Source organism: Megalopta genalis, unplaced genomic scaffold, assembly GCF_051020955.1.
Source record: "Megalopta genalis isolate 19385.01 unplaced genomic scaffold, iyMegGena1_principal scaffold0020, whole genome shotgun sequence".
NCBI classification, from domain to species: domain Eukaryota; kingdom Metazoa; phylum Arthropoda; class Insecta; order Hymenoptera; family Halictidae; genus Megalopta; species Megalopta genalis.
The window spans coordinates 1,133,459-1,151,258 of NW_027476090.1; the positions used below are offsets into that span (position 1 = coordinate 1,133,459).

The following is a 17,800-nucleotide window of genomic DNA, read 5'->3' on the forward strand; positions in this document are numbered from 1 at the left end:
GACGCGACACTCCGACGACTCCCCTCCACAGAGCGATTTCTCCCACTGTCGACGCGACTTCTACTTCCAGTTTACGCTTCCGATCTTCTCGGCTAAGTTCGCCAGTTTTCGCCAGTTTTCGGCTCGATCGGCGTCTCGCCAAGTTCCGCTCGGTAGAAAAAGAATCGTCATGGGGGTACGTGTGTATCCTATTAGAGATACCCATTTTATGCGTATTTTAAATACACCCAATTCTGTTTTCACACGGTAGACACATTCTAAAGTTGTGTAAAAAAATTACATGACATTAATATTATCGTTTTTTTGCTCTGTATGTTCACATACGTATAAACTCAATGTCACACTATACACTCTCGAAAGTGTGATATAATTTCTTCATTAAATTTGTATCACGCAAAAAGCTAAGGAATTTTTGATTGTTCTGAAAATTTAAATTAAATAAATTTTTAACTGAGCTTAATCGAATGAAATCGTGTGGAAAGAAAATCGGAGTAATTTTTCTAGACCGTGTTAAATCAAAAAGCCAATTGCACCATTTTGGCTGAACTATCGCAAACCGGTCGCTCCAAAGGTTGAAATTTTGCAAATATTTTCATTTTACACATAAAAATAGACAGGTTTCACCTGTCTTCGCATCTCTTTCTTCCATTCTCGTAATTGTGTTACGTTTGATCGTCGCTCGACTTAAAATATTTTCATTTTACACATAAAAATAATAACATCGATTAACTGAAATATTTCTGAGAAAATTAACTGAATAAGATCAATTAACTGAAATTTTGTTGAGATGTCAGAGAGAGAGAGAGGAAAGTAGTTTGCTAGACCAATGTCTAAATAAATTTTTGTAAATATTGTAACTGATTGAAAATGATAGAAAAAGTTAAAAATTCAAATTTTTGAACTTTCTTATCCGAGAGCTTATAATGAAAATTTCAAGAATGCGTTTTGCAAGACTTGATTATTTGTATGCATCTTAAAGAACGAAATTGTTGGACGTTGTTATAAACTTCGAACGATTAAATATTGCAAAGGTCTCAGTTTTGTCGCGATTTTCGACAGTTTCGTCCGTACATTTTTACATCGTTCAATATCTATGTACACCTTGTATTTAACCGATTTCTATGAAATTTTGAGTATGCGATTCATAGCTCACAGGTATATATGACTGCAGCGTCACCTGTACGTGAACGATACAATTATTTGTTTCAGATTTGAAAATTAATTTCTAATCTGCTGGTCTAATTTTGCGTTATCTAAATATGCATCCGTATATCAACAAGTTGCATTCATATTCCTTATTATCTTCGTTATTGGAATTCGCGACATGACCGACAGTTATTCGATACTCTGTTGCTGATGATTATAATTCGAAAGATGCATAACATAGGCGAGAGTGTGTAGCCATATTTGGACCAACCATTTATGTTGGGAAAGTAAGATACATATGTACTTATTATTAATGGTATTAATTGATTATGAATAATGTTTTGAATATGATCGAACTATATATCTTGAACAAGAAAAATATTTATAGTAGTATTAGTGAAATTCGATAACTAGGTTTTGTCAATTAGTTATAATTTAGACGCTTGGTTACTCTGTCTTATTAAAGATAGTACTTCCGGAGAAAGTTTAGTTTTCTGTGTGACTGTTTTTGTATGTTGTTTGTAAGATGTATATACCTGATTCAAAGGTGAATATAAGCTCGAACATTTACCACGCGCAATACCCAGAGTATTATAGTCAAGAAATATTTATGCAAAAAGTTGAATTTTTCAACTATATAAAAAGGACCAAAATTTGTTATAACATCTAACACATACGTAGAATAACCTATAAGTCATTAAACTGTAAATATCTGTATAAATAATTTTAAATGCCTAGCGCATATACGAACATTTTTACATAATTAACTGTTAAAAACAATTACAATAAGTGAAATGAATTTTAAAAGCATCTTCAAAATATAAACAACTTAAAGTGCAATAAGTAATTATTATGTATATTTTGTAATACAAGAGTTCTACGAAAATTTAAAGTGAAATGTTTGGGTAGTGTTTGCTGTTATGTGGTACGGTTTACATAGTTGATATTTGATATCAATAAAAATGCAAGGTGAAAAATTGAAACAATTTATTTAAAAAATTGTATCTATCATATAGATTTCTTACTTTTAATTTCACCATTTTCGATGTTTACGTCTTTCTTCAATTCGTATATCTGAAAAGATGTATATTTAGTAAAAAATATATCGCTTTAAAGTATTTACATGAACATTTATGACTATAAAACTTTACCTGGATATAAGCCTCAGTCAATGTAATCATTTGTGGCAGAATTTGAGTTACATGTAGGTCTTGTAATTCATACCATTGACCAGTTGCTCTGTGTAAAATGTGAACTCTGTATGTTCCTTGACCAGGCTCACCGTCATGAACTATATTTGCGACTAGGTCATATGTTGTACAAGGATGTCTCTGTTTTACTTCAGGTGTTAAAATATCTCCAAAATCTACATTCCTGAAAGTAATGCATACATAAAAATTGGCACCATGTATTATTTCTCACGTATATATATATAAAAGATGTTACAAAGACTTACTTAACTGGGAAATTTACTATAGTAGGATTCTTTTCTACGAAAAACGTATTTTTTGTAAATCTCTGAAAGGAAATATTAATGTTAGCATAGCGATTAATTTTACAATCTGTTATATTAAAATAATACCTACTTTTATATAAAGTATTAAATAAGGAGGAAGTTCCGTAATTTCAAATCTTTTCATAAAATTCTCCTTATAAGTCTTGTACTCTTTTTCAGTTACTGCATTAAACTTATTCAGTAGTGTATACAAATTTACCTACCAAAATGAAAGAGATGTAGATTTTGATGTACATATACATTTCATGTGCGCATACTTACATACTTACCTGGGGTATTATATTTTCAGTAAATTGGTCTTTAAAAAGAGGAGGGGGAGGTAAATCACATGTTAAATATAAAAACGGACTCTCTGTTACAGTTTCACCATATTCTACGGTATGAAGTAATTCGCTCCTTTGATTCTCATCTAATTCAAGCGGTGGGATTTTTCGAGTATATATACGCATATGTCCCAAAAATGTTTTGTATACTATACTAGAATCACGTTTCTTTGTGCCATTCAATGCTAAGTGCAAAGCATTTAGAAACCATGATAGAAAATCAATAGGATCACCTAAAAATTCAATTTAATCTATAGGATTAAATGTATTTATAAACATTTTTACATCAAGATATTAAATTACATACCCTGTTCTGTAAACTGAAATCTTTTTTTACTCCACAAAACAACAGCTTGTAACATTTCATGTGGACTGACATGTGCTTTAAAATTACGTGGATTCCATAGTTTTCTCATTAGTTCTCCAAATCGTTGAACTAAAAGGTAGGAAGAATCACCTGGTGGTCTTTTTACATGAGAATAGTTAGATTCTCTTAAAAAGAAATCCCTTAGAGGTGTGACGTGAGAAAGTGCCTAAATAACATAATTTTTGTTTTTCTATCATTATGAATTATGAAAGTTATATATATATATATATAAGTAAAACTCACTTGTAGAATAACATTGCAGTAATCATTTGCTTTTATATTATTCATCCCCACAATACCTGGGGAATATAAGGACCCATCTATAGCTCTCGATAATTTATCACTTTTATCCAACTGAGCAATCTGCGCTTTATCAAATGTTGGATTTAAAACATATTTTATGTCATCTAATGATGAATCTAGATAAGAATTGTGTATTATTTGATATTGGCATATCTTTCGATTAATTCATAAGGTAATAAGAGAATTAACTTACCAATTATTTCATAATTGTCAGGTAAACAATAAAATTTTAAAGTATGCAGATTAAGAAATACGTGATGACTTTCTGCCACACTATGTGTATATGCATGAGTATTAGTACCTCTACCTTGAAAATACTTTCCACAAACTAAACAAGCGTATACATTAATCCTGGATAATGATACAGAACATAACTTTTCAAAATCGAAATCTAAAAATTGGCGATTTATCGTGTCTAGATAAGGACACAATCGTGGTGCTTCCGAATTTCCTTTCATGAATTTAATACTTTCTACAATAAAAAGAAATTAATAAATTTAAAACTTAATCTGTTTGCAGGTTAGTAATTGGTAATACATATTTATATATAAAAATGCAATTCTTTCATCTAAGATCACTCTGAGTTAGAGTAGTTCTTGTATAACATATATTATATAATAATAATCCTAAAGTTATTAAGTAAATTCAATATAATAATCAATTTAAAACTGACTTAACCTCAAATTAGAACTATGTAAACAATGAATTCTAACCCCGTAATTTCGGCTTACAAGGAATGTTATAAGTTGGAAAACATATGTAACTAATAATAACTGTCATTATAAATACTCACTTTCAGTATCTCCATCTGAATCACTTCCATTTTCCCGAAACTTTCGTTTACGTTGGTTCTCTCGTTTCTTAGTCGCCATTTTCGTCCAAACACCAAAGAGAGCCATATTTTTACATGCCGGCAATACATATTCCGTTAGTGAAAACTTAAATTCACAAATTAATAACAATCATAGAATATAATAGGGTGTGCGTATTAACAGCTACGTAACAGTTTTAATTTCACATTTCAACCTGTATACGTAACGAATTTAATAGAGGTGATCAATAACATGTTATGGACCTTTTTGTCTTAGCTTTGGGGGCACCTTGAACACCCTTATCATTTCCTGTATCTGCGTTACCGACGGTTCACGAAAAATAGACACGTCAGCATGAAGCGAATATCCTGTATACTTCATTTCAACTACGAGTGCCGAAAATTATTTGGAGGCAATAAGCGTAAGTGTACGGCGCAAATATTTAAATTGTAGTTGAAGAATTGTTTTATACATTTTTTCTTGCAGATGGGTATTTACAACCGAATAATTCATATTCAAATTGGCTGTAAACTGTGGATTGTATTGAATTCAGATGAACAATATCGTACCGGAAACAGTATTGGTATGAAAAAAGAAGGATTGAAAGAGATGAGAACATGTAAATTGGAATGTTTAGCGTAAATTATTTTTATTTGTTTTTATACATTTTATTTATATCGTTAATTATTCTACTAGGAATGTATGCATATGCCAGAGACACTTCTTTACATCCTCCTTATAGAGTGATATTGATTAACCATTTGAGAGAAGAAAATACGATTGTCACGAATATAGGTCGTATTCGTTTCTTTGCGATATTTCAGTATGTGCGAAACAAAAATACAGCATTCTATTTAAAAGAATTAAAATCCATGTAAACTCTATGTAAACAAAAAAAACAAACGAAAAATACATTTGCCCCTTTTTCTATAAAGTAAACCGTTTACCAATTATTTTAAACGGCACTTATTGATGGACGTCGCACCATTATATCTGGAGCCATCGCATCATTTATATCTGGAGCCATAGCATCGTTTATACCTGCTTTCACATCATCTTCATTTGCTTCATTAATTTTCAATTTCTTTTTCGCATAGATAGAAAATGCTTTTTCTTCTTAAAAGCAATTCCAAAGCCAAACGACCATATTTTACACTTATACGCCATTTCTATAGCGACTCGGCAACTTTCAAAACACAAAATCGAGTATTTTTGATTTTTCTACAATTTGTATCCTTCACAATCACTACTGCTATGGCCAACATTTCAGAACATTTTACTGAGTCGAATAGATAACAGTAAAATATGAAAAAGACGAGCTCATCATCTGAAAGGGAAACTTTATGAGTCTTGAAATTAATAATAGGGTTCCGAGTAGACCGCCGATCTTTAAGCATTTGTAATAAAATATAAGAGCATGGGCATATGACTTCCAAGTGATTAAAATTACTAATAGAAAAAATACATTATTATTCAACTGCTGTTTCTCCGATATCTATGATGGAACTTTTTATTTTGCATAAAGATTGGCCGTCCGGTTACGGGGATGTAAGTACTATGAATTACCATCGAAAATCCCTCGTAAGACGGAGTGTACAAACCAGCTAAATCACACCGCACTTCTTTTATACTTCTCATCAATATGAATAGTAATAGTTTTTGCGACTTCACTGGTAAGGCGTACCATAACGAATTGCATCTGTTTTATGGAACATTGATACCTTATTATTTGCTTGTTAGGTACATTACTATATAAGAAAATTTTTATTTAATTATTGACAACTTTAGATTTACCCTTCAATTAAGCATTCTAATAATTGCATCGAATGATTTAAAGTTGTGAATAATTGTTCAACTAAAGGTTTTTTTTTTTAATAAGAGCGATGAACTAGTACTTCAAATTGAAATATTTGTTCGAGGTAGTCTAGCAATTGAACAAGACTTTTAATAAATGGCTTTTAATAATTTCAAAGCGCTGAGCAACTGTACATATATTCACAATTACTTGCAAGCATCACTGAATACAAACCACACGATATTCTGACGTTACAATAGCAAACGTGGTGGCTGTGACAATTCAAAGTTATATCGCAATCATTGGACAGTTCTATTCTGACGTACCAACTCGATCTCATTTTTTCTACCATTGTTGACAAAAATATTTTATAATTATAAATATGTACTCACATTTTGTCGAAAATGTGCACACCAGTGTTTATCAATCTCTGTCCACTATAATTGTTTAAGAACATGATTACAAAATGCAATAGAAGTATATTCCCAGAGAAGAAAAGATTTTCAAAATCGTCCATATTATTTGTAGCCAGAAGAAACTGTCACACATAAAAAAATCATTTTACTCTATTCCGTAAGTTGAATATGTTCCTTTGTTTGAAATTCATCATATTAGATCATAGATCGTTTCTCGAATCCATCTTACTCACTTCTAAGAATGCTTACACGGTATAAATTGACAGCGAACGAGATGATAACTGCTACGATCGCCACTAAATATGAAATCATCATGTCGTCCGTGAGACTTACGGTCATTCTTCGTTTACGAATTCACAACGTTCCAGCGTGTTGACCGTCGACAAATGCAGGACAGGCAAAAGACGTAATAACAGTACAGTGAGAAATACGCCAGCGTTAATGCAATACCTGTATTATGATACTAACTGAAGAGATCGTTGATGTAATTCGATAGCTGGTTGCACGTTTAACGGTTCCCGTGAACCCGACTGTATCGCATTTTGGATTGCAGTTTCCATTCGGTAACTGGAAAAATTAAAATATGCTATCATCGTTGAAATGATCAACTTGACATATACAGTTGCGGACAAAATTGAGTGGACAGAGTCGGAGTCCACGTAAATTTGTGTATAAAAATTGAAGCACGGCTTCGATCAGCGTATGGGCGCAAGGGTGCAGAATAATACTTGAATTGAAACCTCGCAGGAGATCGTTAACAATACCAATCGTTACTTAATATGCGGCAGTATATATAGACACCTGGCCGATGTTCACAAGGGGAAGCATCGTCAGGTGTCGAAGACCGGTCGTTGCCTTGGCAAGGCAAAAACGCCGCGTTTACTTTACAGCCGAGGCGAGCGTTTGACGGTCGGGCCAACGTACGTCGATCGTGTTATTGTCTTGCCGCCTCGCCGTTTATTTGACAAAAACGGCGAAACGGCGTACACCGAATGTCGAACGTACGTTGACCCGCGGGCCGCGATCCGGTCGGAACATTCCGCCTGCCTCAGCTCCGCTGATCTTATTGTCTAATGGCGATTGTCACTCGCCGGCCTTGCACGCTGCATAATTGTTAGTGCTGTCGTAGCGGTGGTTTGCGGTGCCGAGCACCCGCCACCGCGGTCGGGCGGCTGATATACCAAAGCCATGTGTATAGTTGGAGTAGGTAACACGGCCTATCCAACTTAAAATATACACAAAACTCCTTGAAGCCGACACGGAGTCAAGACTGGGTCTTGTGTACCCGGCCTAATGAATTAACAGTGAAGGCGCGGTGGATCCACGTCCCGGTCCCCTCGCAACTGTTCACCGCTGATTTTCCATCGATCGGCATAAGCTAGATCAGCTTCGCCCGGTCAGAACTGGCTACGGCCCATGTGCTCCATGTAATAGACAATAACTGTCTAATGGCGAGCTCGCATCGCCCGCCGTGTACGCTCGCTTTCCCTTCGTTGCTGCTCCGATCCTGAGGTGGGTCCAGCGGGCATGTCCACTGGCAAGCGCACGAGCTGCTCCGCTGGCAGTGCGGATGGTTACGACTCGAACTCGGCCGTCCTCACCGGGGTGCAACGTCTTCAAGCGTGCGAGCCGCCAACACGCCGGTGGGCAATTCGCGTCGCGAAGAACCACGAGATCTCCCACCTGCAGGTTCCTTTCGGAATGCCACCATTTGCTACGTTCCTGCAGCGTGTGGAGACACTCGTGGTCCCATTGCTTCCAAAAGTTGGCGCGCATGGATTCGACCCCTTGCCAACGGGACAAGGGGGTGACGGTGGTGTCCGGCGAACGTTCTCCCGGAAGCGCAAGCAAGGGGGCGCCCGTCAAGAAATGCCCAGGTGTAAGGGGCCGCGTAGTCCGTCGGATCGTTTGACATCGACGTGAGGGGGCGGGAATTGAGGCATGCCTCGAAGGTGCACAATAAGGTGCACATCTCCTCAACGGTGAGGGTGTGCTGACCTACAACCCTGGCTAGATGGCGTTTTACTGCCTTAACCTCGGCCTCCCACAAACCGCCGAAATGCGGGGCTCCGGGTGAGGAAAAATGCCACTCGATCTCGGCCTCTCCGAGGAAGGCCGATACCTCGGCTGAGTCGCGGACCGCCCGAACCATCGCCGCGAGCTCCCGCGCGGTCCCGCGGAAGTTCGTTCCGTTGTCGGAATAGATGGCAGAGGGCCGACCCCGACGGGAGACGAACCTCCGCAGTGCAGCCAAGAAGCCCGCCGTGGTGCAGTCGCTTACTAGCTCGAGGTGGATCGCGCGGGTCGCGAAGCACACGAACACCCCGATGTACGACTTCTGGGCTCGATAACCCTGACCCTTCCCCATGCGGGTTTAGAGGGGGCCCGCATAGTCGACGCCCACGTGCGAGAAGGGCCGCGAAGGATTTACCCGCGATAAGGACAACGTGCCCATGAGTTGAGATGTTGGAGATGCGCGATGCCTTGCGCAAGCTACGCACCTCCAGGTCACTCGTCTGGGGTCCACTATGGAGGGCCGTGAGGTGTACACAGCCGCCACCAACAAATCCACCACTGGGTGCTTCGGGAGGAGGATGGGGTGTTTCTCGTCGTACGTGCGGGACGAGTTATCCAGACGTCCCCCCCCCCCCCCACCCACGCGGAGCAATCCTGCCTCGTCGAGAAATGGGCTGAATCGCCGCAAGGGCGTCGATCGCCCGACGAGTTGGGATTTCTCGACTGCTCGTATCTCCAATGCGAAGGCGTTACCCTGCAGCCAACGGAGCCACAAGAACCGTGCCTGCCGCATCCCCCATATACTGCAATCCGAGGGACCATTCTTCCTTCGACGAACGGCCGCGACAAACCGGTAACAATTGGCGGTGACGTGCAGGAGCCTCGCCCAGGACGAAACGCTGGACTGGAGGGGAGCCAGAGGGGTCTCCTCCTCGCCACTTACGCGTTCCATGATCGCGGGAGCTTCGCACGACGGCTGCGGCCAGCCGGACCGCGGTCCCGATAGCCAGCGGGGTCTCGTCCACCACAGGGGGTGGTTGACCAGTTCGCCGACGAGCAGTCCTCGAGACGCACCATCCGCGGGATTGTCGCGAGTGGGCACGTGACGCCACGGCGTGCCCGGCAGCAGTTCGCGTATGCGGCCCACGCGATTTGCCACAAAGACGGTCCACGTGGAGGGCGTCCGGGCCAACCACGCGAGCACCACGCGTGAGTCCGTCCACGCGTGGATCTCGAGACGATCCTCGAGGAACTAGCCGGCGACGCGTTTCAACAGCTCGGTCAGGAGAGACGCCATACAAAGCTCCAAACGCGGAATGCTGACTGTCTTGACGGGAGCGACCTTGGTCCGCGAGGCGACGAGAGTCACCAGGGTTCTCGAGGGTTCGCACGGGAACGATCGCGCTAGCAGGTACACCACCGCACCATACGCGCGTGAAGACGCGTCCGCGAAACCGTGCAACTCGTATCGCCCCCTGAGAGCGCGTTAGAGTCCGCGAACACTTACATACATTTGTACAACCCAAAATGAGTAATAAATTAGCTTTTACCAGTTTCTATGGTTACAAGTTTAATTATTTCTATCTCCTACTTCGAAGCAGTAGTTGGTATAACCCACAAAGATATATCTTTACCGCTCGAGATATACTTTATTTCTTTTCCTTACAAAAGTTACGAGGCAGCCTAATACCAATTTCTCCAAACATTATCCTAACCTTAAATGTAGCCACCCGTGTCGAAATAAACATCGGCTGGTCTACGCACCCCTATCAAAAATTCTAATTGCGTGCAACCTCCGGCCACCCAACCTGCGTGGCCCTCGGCTCGTAACAGTCATCTACATAAAAATTCGAGCGCAATATCGCTCGCGCACGAGGGAAGTGCGCTCCCTCGTCCTCGGCGAGCCGCAGTAGGACGCGCTGAGCTAGGTATGGGGCGCAGGACGTCCCGTATGTGATGGTGGTGAACCGGAATTCGCGAAGCTCTTGGTCGGGCCCGCACCGCCATAAGATCCGCTGTAGATCCGCGTCCTCCTCGTGCACGCGGATCTGCCGAAACATCTTCTCGATGCCGGCCTTGAGTGTGAATCGCGGGACTCGCCAGCGCAACAGCACCGAGAAGATGTCTCGCTGCAACTTCGGCCCCGTCAGTAAGTGATCGTTGAGCGACAGCCCGTTGGAAGTGGGGCTCGATAAATTTTATTTATAACCATTTCCACTGTCTGACCACTCAATTTTGTCCGCAACTGTATATATTTCTATTGATTTGTTGTTTCGTTTGCTAGTGTACTTTTTATGCATGTATTGCTACAATACTGTGTATAAATAATCGCTTACAAATAAGTTCTGCTTTAAGGAGGTATTCTAGCGTGAAGTGCGTGCGTTCTTAACTTCGCTAGGGAAACTTTTGCGATGAAACTATTATATCTTTTGCAGTAAAAGTGACAAGGTTTATTTGTATGTGTTTGAACGACGTTTTAAAATTTTTTGGAGCAAAAAGAAAAAGTTAGAACGGCACTGCATACTCTCAAACATAGTCGCCTTTAAAAAAGGTCGTCTCACGTGTTCATGATTCCGGCCATTCCGCTTGTCTGAATTAGAAAACGCGATAGTTCCTTAATTAGTATGAATGTTGTCTATGTTAGGAACTAGAAGAAAAGAAAAGAAATCGGTAATTAAAAAAGTAGGGATACGGTAAATTCTCTGCAATTGTCCCTCAGCACGTAAATACAACTGGACAATTTGGGAAAAGGAAATACGATTATTCGAGCCGCAACTATAAAAACGAGCAGCGAGTTTCGGATAATCGTATCCCCTTTTTCCTCAAATTGTCCACTTTTGTTCACAAGCTGAGGAACAATTGGGAAGAATTTACTGTACCTTGAAATACCATTATCGATTTTTGCACGTTTTGTTAAACTTCGTACGTCTAAAAAATGGAAAAGAATACAAATTTTCAATTGGTCAAGTAGGTTTCGAGATATCATGTACACTGTTCTGGAAAACATAGTTTCGGGGAGAATGCCTTTAAAAGTTTAGTATATCTATATTTAGTATATTTTAGTATTAGTATATCTAATTAGTATTTTTGAAACTATATCCTTTATAAGAATATGCAAAAAAACAAATTGGTTTTTTCAAAAGTTCACACTGGAATACTCTCTTAATACGTAAACAGAGTCGCAACTTTATGCTGTGTTTTTTTTCTAGCAGACATGTGTAAAGGTGATCAATGATCAATGTTGTAAATTGATCCAAGGGGAAAGGGTCAGCGCAAAATTTTCAAAAATTCTGTCGACGTTACCTGATGATGTCTAACATTCCGCACATGTAGGAAATAAGAACAGTGAGGGTCGATTCCGTAGCTGCTATCGACATCATACCCATCGCGCTTACCACTACCAGCTGAACGGAAACCAAATCAGTTTCATGGCTTCCCTTATCGTAAAAAAATCCAAACATGCGCAGGTAACGTAATTGATACTTCAAGCGCAATACCGTAGGAACCAGTATTATCACGCTTATGAAGACCGCTAGTATAGACGACAGAACTAGAATTTGGAACGGTGCTGCTTTAGTATCATTCTGACACAACATGATTTAGTTAATTTATTTCTGCGGCATGTATGAAGTCGGATTTGTATCAAATCAACGACGATCATTTCACGAAGAATGCCTTAACGCGCGCACCGACATTGATTTTGCCAACAATATTAACCCTTAGCACTCCGAACCATTCTGGACGTTGGCTACCAGCTACTCAGCGCCACTTTTCGGCAGAAACGGGCATTTACAGACCCTCGTATTATTTAGTATGGTTTTGGAACTAACTAACATATTATAATGATATTGGACTTATATGAATTTGGCTGAAATCGAGAAATTTGCAAAAAAATCAATATTTTATTTTTTATAATTTTGTTATCGTTTGTTTTATAATTTTGTTTTGTTGTTGTAATCGCTATCTATGGGAACTCTTTCTCTCGTCGCCTTGTTGCTTGGACGATATCACTATCGCTGCTATCAAAACGATAGACTAACTGCAGAAGAAAACCTTCTACAGTTAGTCTTTCTAACATATCTGTATAAACGTCTATCTGGAGCTCATCTTCAATACTACTTGTGTCATGAGACTCATTCGTGTTTGAACGTTTTGACATTGTTCTAATAAAAAATATGAATAAATACATAGGTTGAAAATTTCTAATTGTTATTACTAACTCACAAGATGATATTTGCCAAAAAAACTTTTACCAAACAATTTATTTACCAAGAGAAGAATCACTTTTCCGATTTTCTCACTCGTTAGATCTATCTATACCGCTCGACGCTTCAAACCAGACTGAGTTCAGCTTTGTAAATCTTTTCCTCCAGATTTTATGATTATAAATCTCACTATACGGTGCGTGCTATTTCGCATACCGACCTTTCTTCTGCAAACTTGCCTTATCGCTCTTTTAAAATGGCGCCTTTGAAGTGCTCGGACCGTCGTGAGCACGCCTCTCACGTTCGCGTCAAAAAACGCTGACATTTCTTGTATTTATCTTAGTAATTTTACTATATTTTTATTTGATTTCTTGCGCCATTTCAAGAGAAAACTTCAAGGAAATATGCATGTCTCAAAAAGTTGCGCTGAAATAACTGAATTCTCCGTAATCACTAATAAACTTGAATGTCCCACGACAAGGGACATCCGAGTGATATGCTAGAATTACGATGTCCCACGAGAGGGGACAGCGGAGTGCAAAGGGTTAATTAACCGACAATGTTTTAATCGTCACTCGTTTTACCGACATCGTCTTCACGTTTGCCTGCGAATTGCACTGAATGACTACCATTGGCAGGTAAACGTAAATTCCATATCGGTGAAACTACTGTCCATTGCCCAGAAGAAGTCCGCTGAGAAAAGTGTAGGTTCGATCCCCACCGACTCCCCTACGCTGTCATAGAAATAAGATAAACGCGTTCCCCTCGTTAACAGAAAGGATCCCTTCTTATTCGCATCAAGTTAGTCGCAATACTGAACTTCCACGAAACGAGAGACTCGAGTCCGGCCGATTAAAAACAAACAAAGTTTCCCGAGTACGACGCTCGCGGTCATAAACGTCCCGTCTTGCGAGGACTAATAAAGTCGTACCGCGAATCATAAGCAATATCGTTTCTGGTGTTCATATTTCATATTTCAATTTTGCGCAATTTAATACAGCTATATTAAGTGTTCATTTAATACAAAGTAGTATGGTACAATTTTATTGCCCGTCTATAAATCAGCCGCATCGAATCTCTCTTTACGACACTGTTACACGTAAAATTATGGCGATATCGTATAAGCAGATATCGAAAATGAGGGGTAGCTGAGGTCGTTTGAAGTAACTTTTTCCTTTTCGAAAATGCAATCTGCGGCTTTGTTTACGAGTTATTAACGAAAAACACTGACCAATGAGAGGTGACGGCACGAAGTTCGAGAGCCCGCAGCACGAGGCTTTGACAGATGGTCGGGACGGACACGAGCCGCGTTCGAAGTATTGAACAAATCACGAAGTGAGAACTTTCCGGATTTTTTTTACTACGTAACAGTGATATTTTTAAAAAAGACGCTGTTCACCTTTACTTTAGAATGTCTGAAGAATATTTACTAATTTTTCGGACCCGAAATAATAAGTAACTTAACCGTGACGGCCGTTTTAATTTTCTAGTGTGCATGACACCTCGCGTGTAACATATGAAATTTTTAAGCAAGGTGTACAGTGAAGATTAACAAAGTACCTAAATGATATTATAATTTAAATAATTCCGTATCCGAACACAGTTCAACGAATGATTCGCGAAACTAATTTAATAAATAATAATCGTGTTAACGGACGTAAGGAATATGTTTGTTAGAGAAATATGAAGAATATTCTCAATAAGAAACTCACCCATTTTGTTGTAAATCCACTTCACGCACGGAAATGTGTGCAGGAGGATAGTGCATTGACCTCGTACAATGTATGATGAACTGCACAGCTGATCTGTATCCGACGGCGACGAACAGAAGGATATCTCCGGGCAGGCAATTTCAACGTTTACTTTCACTGCATTAACACTAAACACTGATCACTTATCAATAATATTTATGGACCAACTTTCCTGCGTTGACGGGATGAACTGCGGAAGACTAGTACGATGGTTGGCAATGTTCGCGTTCAATGGGAAACAGTTGAAATTCGCTCGTAGGAAAACGAAACACTGTCGGCCGTCGTGCCTGTCTTCTGCAGTTCGTCTCGAAAACGCTGTACATACGTGTCATTAACAGTGAGAACTTCGAACGCGTCGCATAAAAAAATCAGCTCTTTTCGGAGCCATACATATTAACCCAGGAAAGTTTCTTCCATAAATATTATTGATAAGTAAACGTTGAAAGTGCCTGCCCGGTGACATCCTTCTGTTCGTCGTCGTCGGATACATGAAGTAGATTTTACAACTACATGGGTGAGCTTTGCGAATCATTCGTTGAACTGTGTTCGGACACGGAATTATTTAAATTAAAATATCATTTACGTACTTTGTTAATCTTCACTGTACACCTTGCTTAAAAATTTCATATGTTGACCTTGAAATAACCTTGATATGTCAAGGTTACACACAAAGTGTCATGCACGCTAGAAAATTAAAATGGCCGTCATAATATTTCGGGTCCGAAAAATTAGTAAATATTCTTCAGACGTTCTAAAGTAAAGGTGAACAGCGTTTTTCTTAAAAATATCACTGTTACGTAGTTAAAAAAAATCCGGAAAGTTCTCGATTCGTGATTTGTTCAATACTTCGAACGCGGCTCGAGTCCGTCCCAACCATCTGTCGAAGCCTCGTGCTGCGGGCTCTCGAACTTCGCGCCGTCACCTCTCATTGGTCAGTATTTTTCGTTAATAACTTGTAAACAAAGCTGCAGATTGCACTTTCGCAAAGGAAAAAGTTACTTCAAACGACCTCAGCTACCCCTCATTTTCGGCTGTTAAAATTATTGTGGAATACGTAATTGTGTATACGTAATTTAGATCAATAGACAAGAACCTTTACCCACAAATGCTAGGACTACGCGTCGTCCTTGCGCAACGTGTTTCATTATCAGACACACTTCGACGGGATCTTTTATCGTAATCCAATCGTTCTCGATAGTACGAAACGTATCTTTTATCTGAAGACACACGAAAAGACAACGTTAACGTTACGATGATTCGTACTTAACGGATGTAATAATTTCACTGATGTATTGTTCTTTCATTCGATGCGACGAAAACGAGGATCGCATGTTTTCGAACTTACTGGTTGCAAGTTCAAGAGAAAACCAACGTATCGTAGAAAATACAATAACATCGGGCAGGTGTACGATAACAGCAGAAGTATATTGTAAAGTGATAGTTCCACCGATTTTAGAGACCGTATCTGAAAAATATTACAATCGCTTTCAATAATCCTATATTATATTCTTGATCTTGGTAAAATTGATTTTTAAAGTTTGAGATTCGATGTGACATCTCAATACTTAGTCCTTTACGGTCAAAGCTATCTGTATTTTCAGAATCTGAACACTCGAAAACTTTTGTTCTAAACGATTTTCATTTTTGTCAGTTAGAGTGCAAAACATGAATAAATGAAAATATTTAGCAATAAATCTAGCAATAAAACTTCTGATCCGCAATGGTTTAAGAGTATTTTTACTTTTAGTTAATTTACTAATATAAAAATTCACTCGAACTGTAACATAGTAATTCTTAACCTTTTAGGCACAACGCGCCACTATAGTGGCTTCCGCGGATATCATCTTTTAGAACGACACGCCACTATAGTGGCTTTCGCGGATGTCATCTCTCTGGACGACGCACCGCTATAGTGGCTTGCTTTAGTAGCTCACTCGCTCATCGTTTGAATCAAATAAACGTCTTCATATGCATTGTTTCACACTTCTTTTGTCTTCGCATCGATTTACAACAGTCTACAGGGTGTCCCAAAAATGTCTCGCAATCCGGAAATGGCGGGTTCCTCGGATCATTTGAAGCAACTCCTTCCGTTACAAAAATGTTCTCCGAGGCACCGTTAACGAGTTATTAACGAAAAACAGTGACCAATAAGAATCGAGTACGGCCGACGCGAGGCGGCCCAGCCAACCAGCGCGCGAAGCCCAGTTCCGCTCATTGGCTCAGACTCTGTACAATACATATCAGACTCTGCCTTCCAGAGAAATAGCCTCGCAGAATTCAGCCGTACCTAAAAGGTTAATGCCACTACAGTGTTTCCTATACCGTGAAAGATTAATATTTTCACAGGAAATACATAGTTTCCATTACCGCGGTGTAGTTGGCAGTTGTATACTGTAATATTAATAGTCGAACCTACTAATATGGTCCCTGCCTGCATCACTATGTGTGAATGACAGTATTTTTCGCCTAGCTTCAAAAATTAATTGTTGCCATATATATTATATAAACCTAATTTTACTAGGGTTAGAAAGGGACCAAAAGAGTAATCGATCCATTGAACTGTAATTTCGCTGTCGTTAACGCGTTTCCCCATAAATATTGCAGCCAAAAAAAGATACCAATAAACCAAATTATTACCAAATAAACCAGTTATCACATTGTTCGTCGCTAAATAAATTCCCAAAAATTTAATTCTGCAAACTGTCTACCACCATACTTCACAAACGAGTTGTAGGTATATACAACCTTGGTAAAAATTTTAATTATTTCAGTTCGCGTGTTCGCTTTTCATTTACGCGGTAAGTGCAAAATTTTCTATTGTAAAGTAAAAATTTCAAGACGACACTCGATCACCTGGGTTCCTATGCAACAAAGGATAAGCAGACAAAAACCGATTCTCCGAATCTTTTCTAGTTTACTATCAGCGTAGGGCCAGAGCCCGGCGAAGCACAACACAGAACAATAAGTACTGAAGTTCTTTCGGAACACGTCCATCTCGTCCGATAGAAATGATTGTCTGCGACGAGAATTTGTGGTGAAGTCCGACTTCACCTCGGTGTCCATCGTTTATTCACGCTTTCCAGTTTTCCTTACGATTTCATCGACAAAGTTATCGCAATTAACTGAAATGATGGACATCCGTCTACAATC

General features: G+C 39.4%; 2 protein-coding genes and 1 long non-coding RNA gene across 4 annotated transcripts; 1 reads left to right on the top strand and 2 right to left on the bottom strand.

The window, feature by feature from the left end:
• Positions 1–92: 92 nt before the first annotated feature.
• LOC117218899 (uncharacterized) lies at positions 93–5,406 on the top strand. Its single transcript, XR_004489910.2, has 4 exons — positions 93–175; positions 4,744–4,888; positions 4,954–5,086; positions 5,164–5,406. It is a non-coding gene; the product is annotated as an uncharacterized LOC117218899 (long non-coding RNA).
• Usp39 (ubiquitin specific protease 39) lies at positions 2,117–4,676 on the bottom strand. Its single transcript, XM_033467638.2, has 9 exons — positions 4,449–4,676; positions 3,849–4,127; positions 3,596–3,771; positions 3,293–3,518; positions 2,932–3,218; positions 2,733–2,861; positions 2,603–2,664; positions 2,298–2,520; positions 2,117–2,220 (listed from the first exon to the last, which is right to left on the bottom strand). Exons 1-9 carry the CDS (start codon positions 4,552–4,554, stop codon positions 2,155–2,157), a joined length of 1,554 nt encoding a protein of 517 aa, XP_033323529.1. The 5' UTR covers positions 4,555–4,676; the 3' UTR covers positions 2,117–2,154.
• On the bottom strand, positions 5,092–17,728 carry LOC143260811 (uncharacterized). Of its 2 annotated transcripts, none has more exons than XM_076527424.1 (9): positions 17,504–17,728; positions 15,996–16,115; positions 15,750–15,867; positions 11,998–12,244; positions 7,147–7,245; positions 6,928–7,018; positions 6,655–6,800; positions 6,034–6,166; positions 5,092–5,794 (listed from the first exon to the last, which is right to left on the bottom strand). In XM_076527424.1, exons 1-9 carry the CDS (start codon positions 17,711–17,713, stop codon positions 5,744–5,746), a joined length of 1,215 nt encoding a protein of 404 aa, XP_076383539.1. In that variant the 5' UTR covers positions 17,714–17,728; the 3' UTR covers positions 5,092–5,743. The 2 variants fall into 2 exon arrangements, with proteins under 2 accessions (XP_076383539.1, XP_076383538.1); XM_076527423.1 differs by having other exon boundaries at positions 15,744–15,867.
• Between the last annotated feature and the right edge of the window lie 72 nt (positions 17,729–17,800).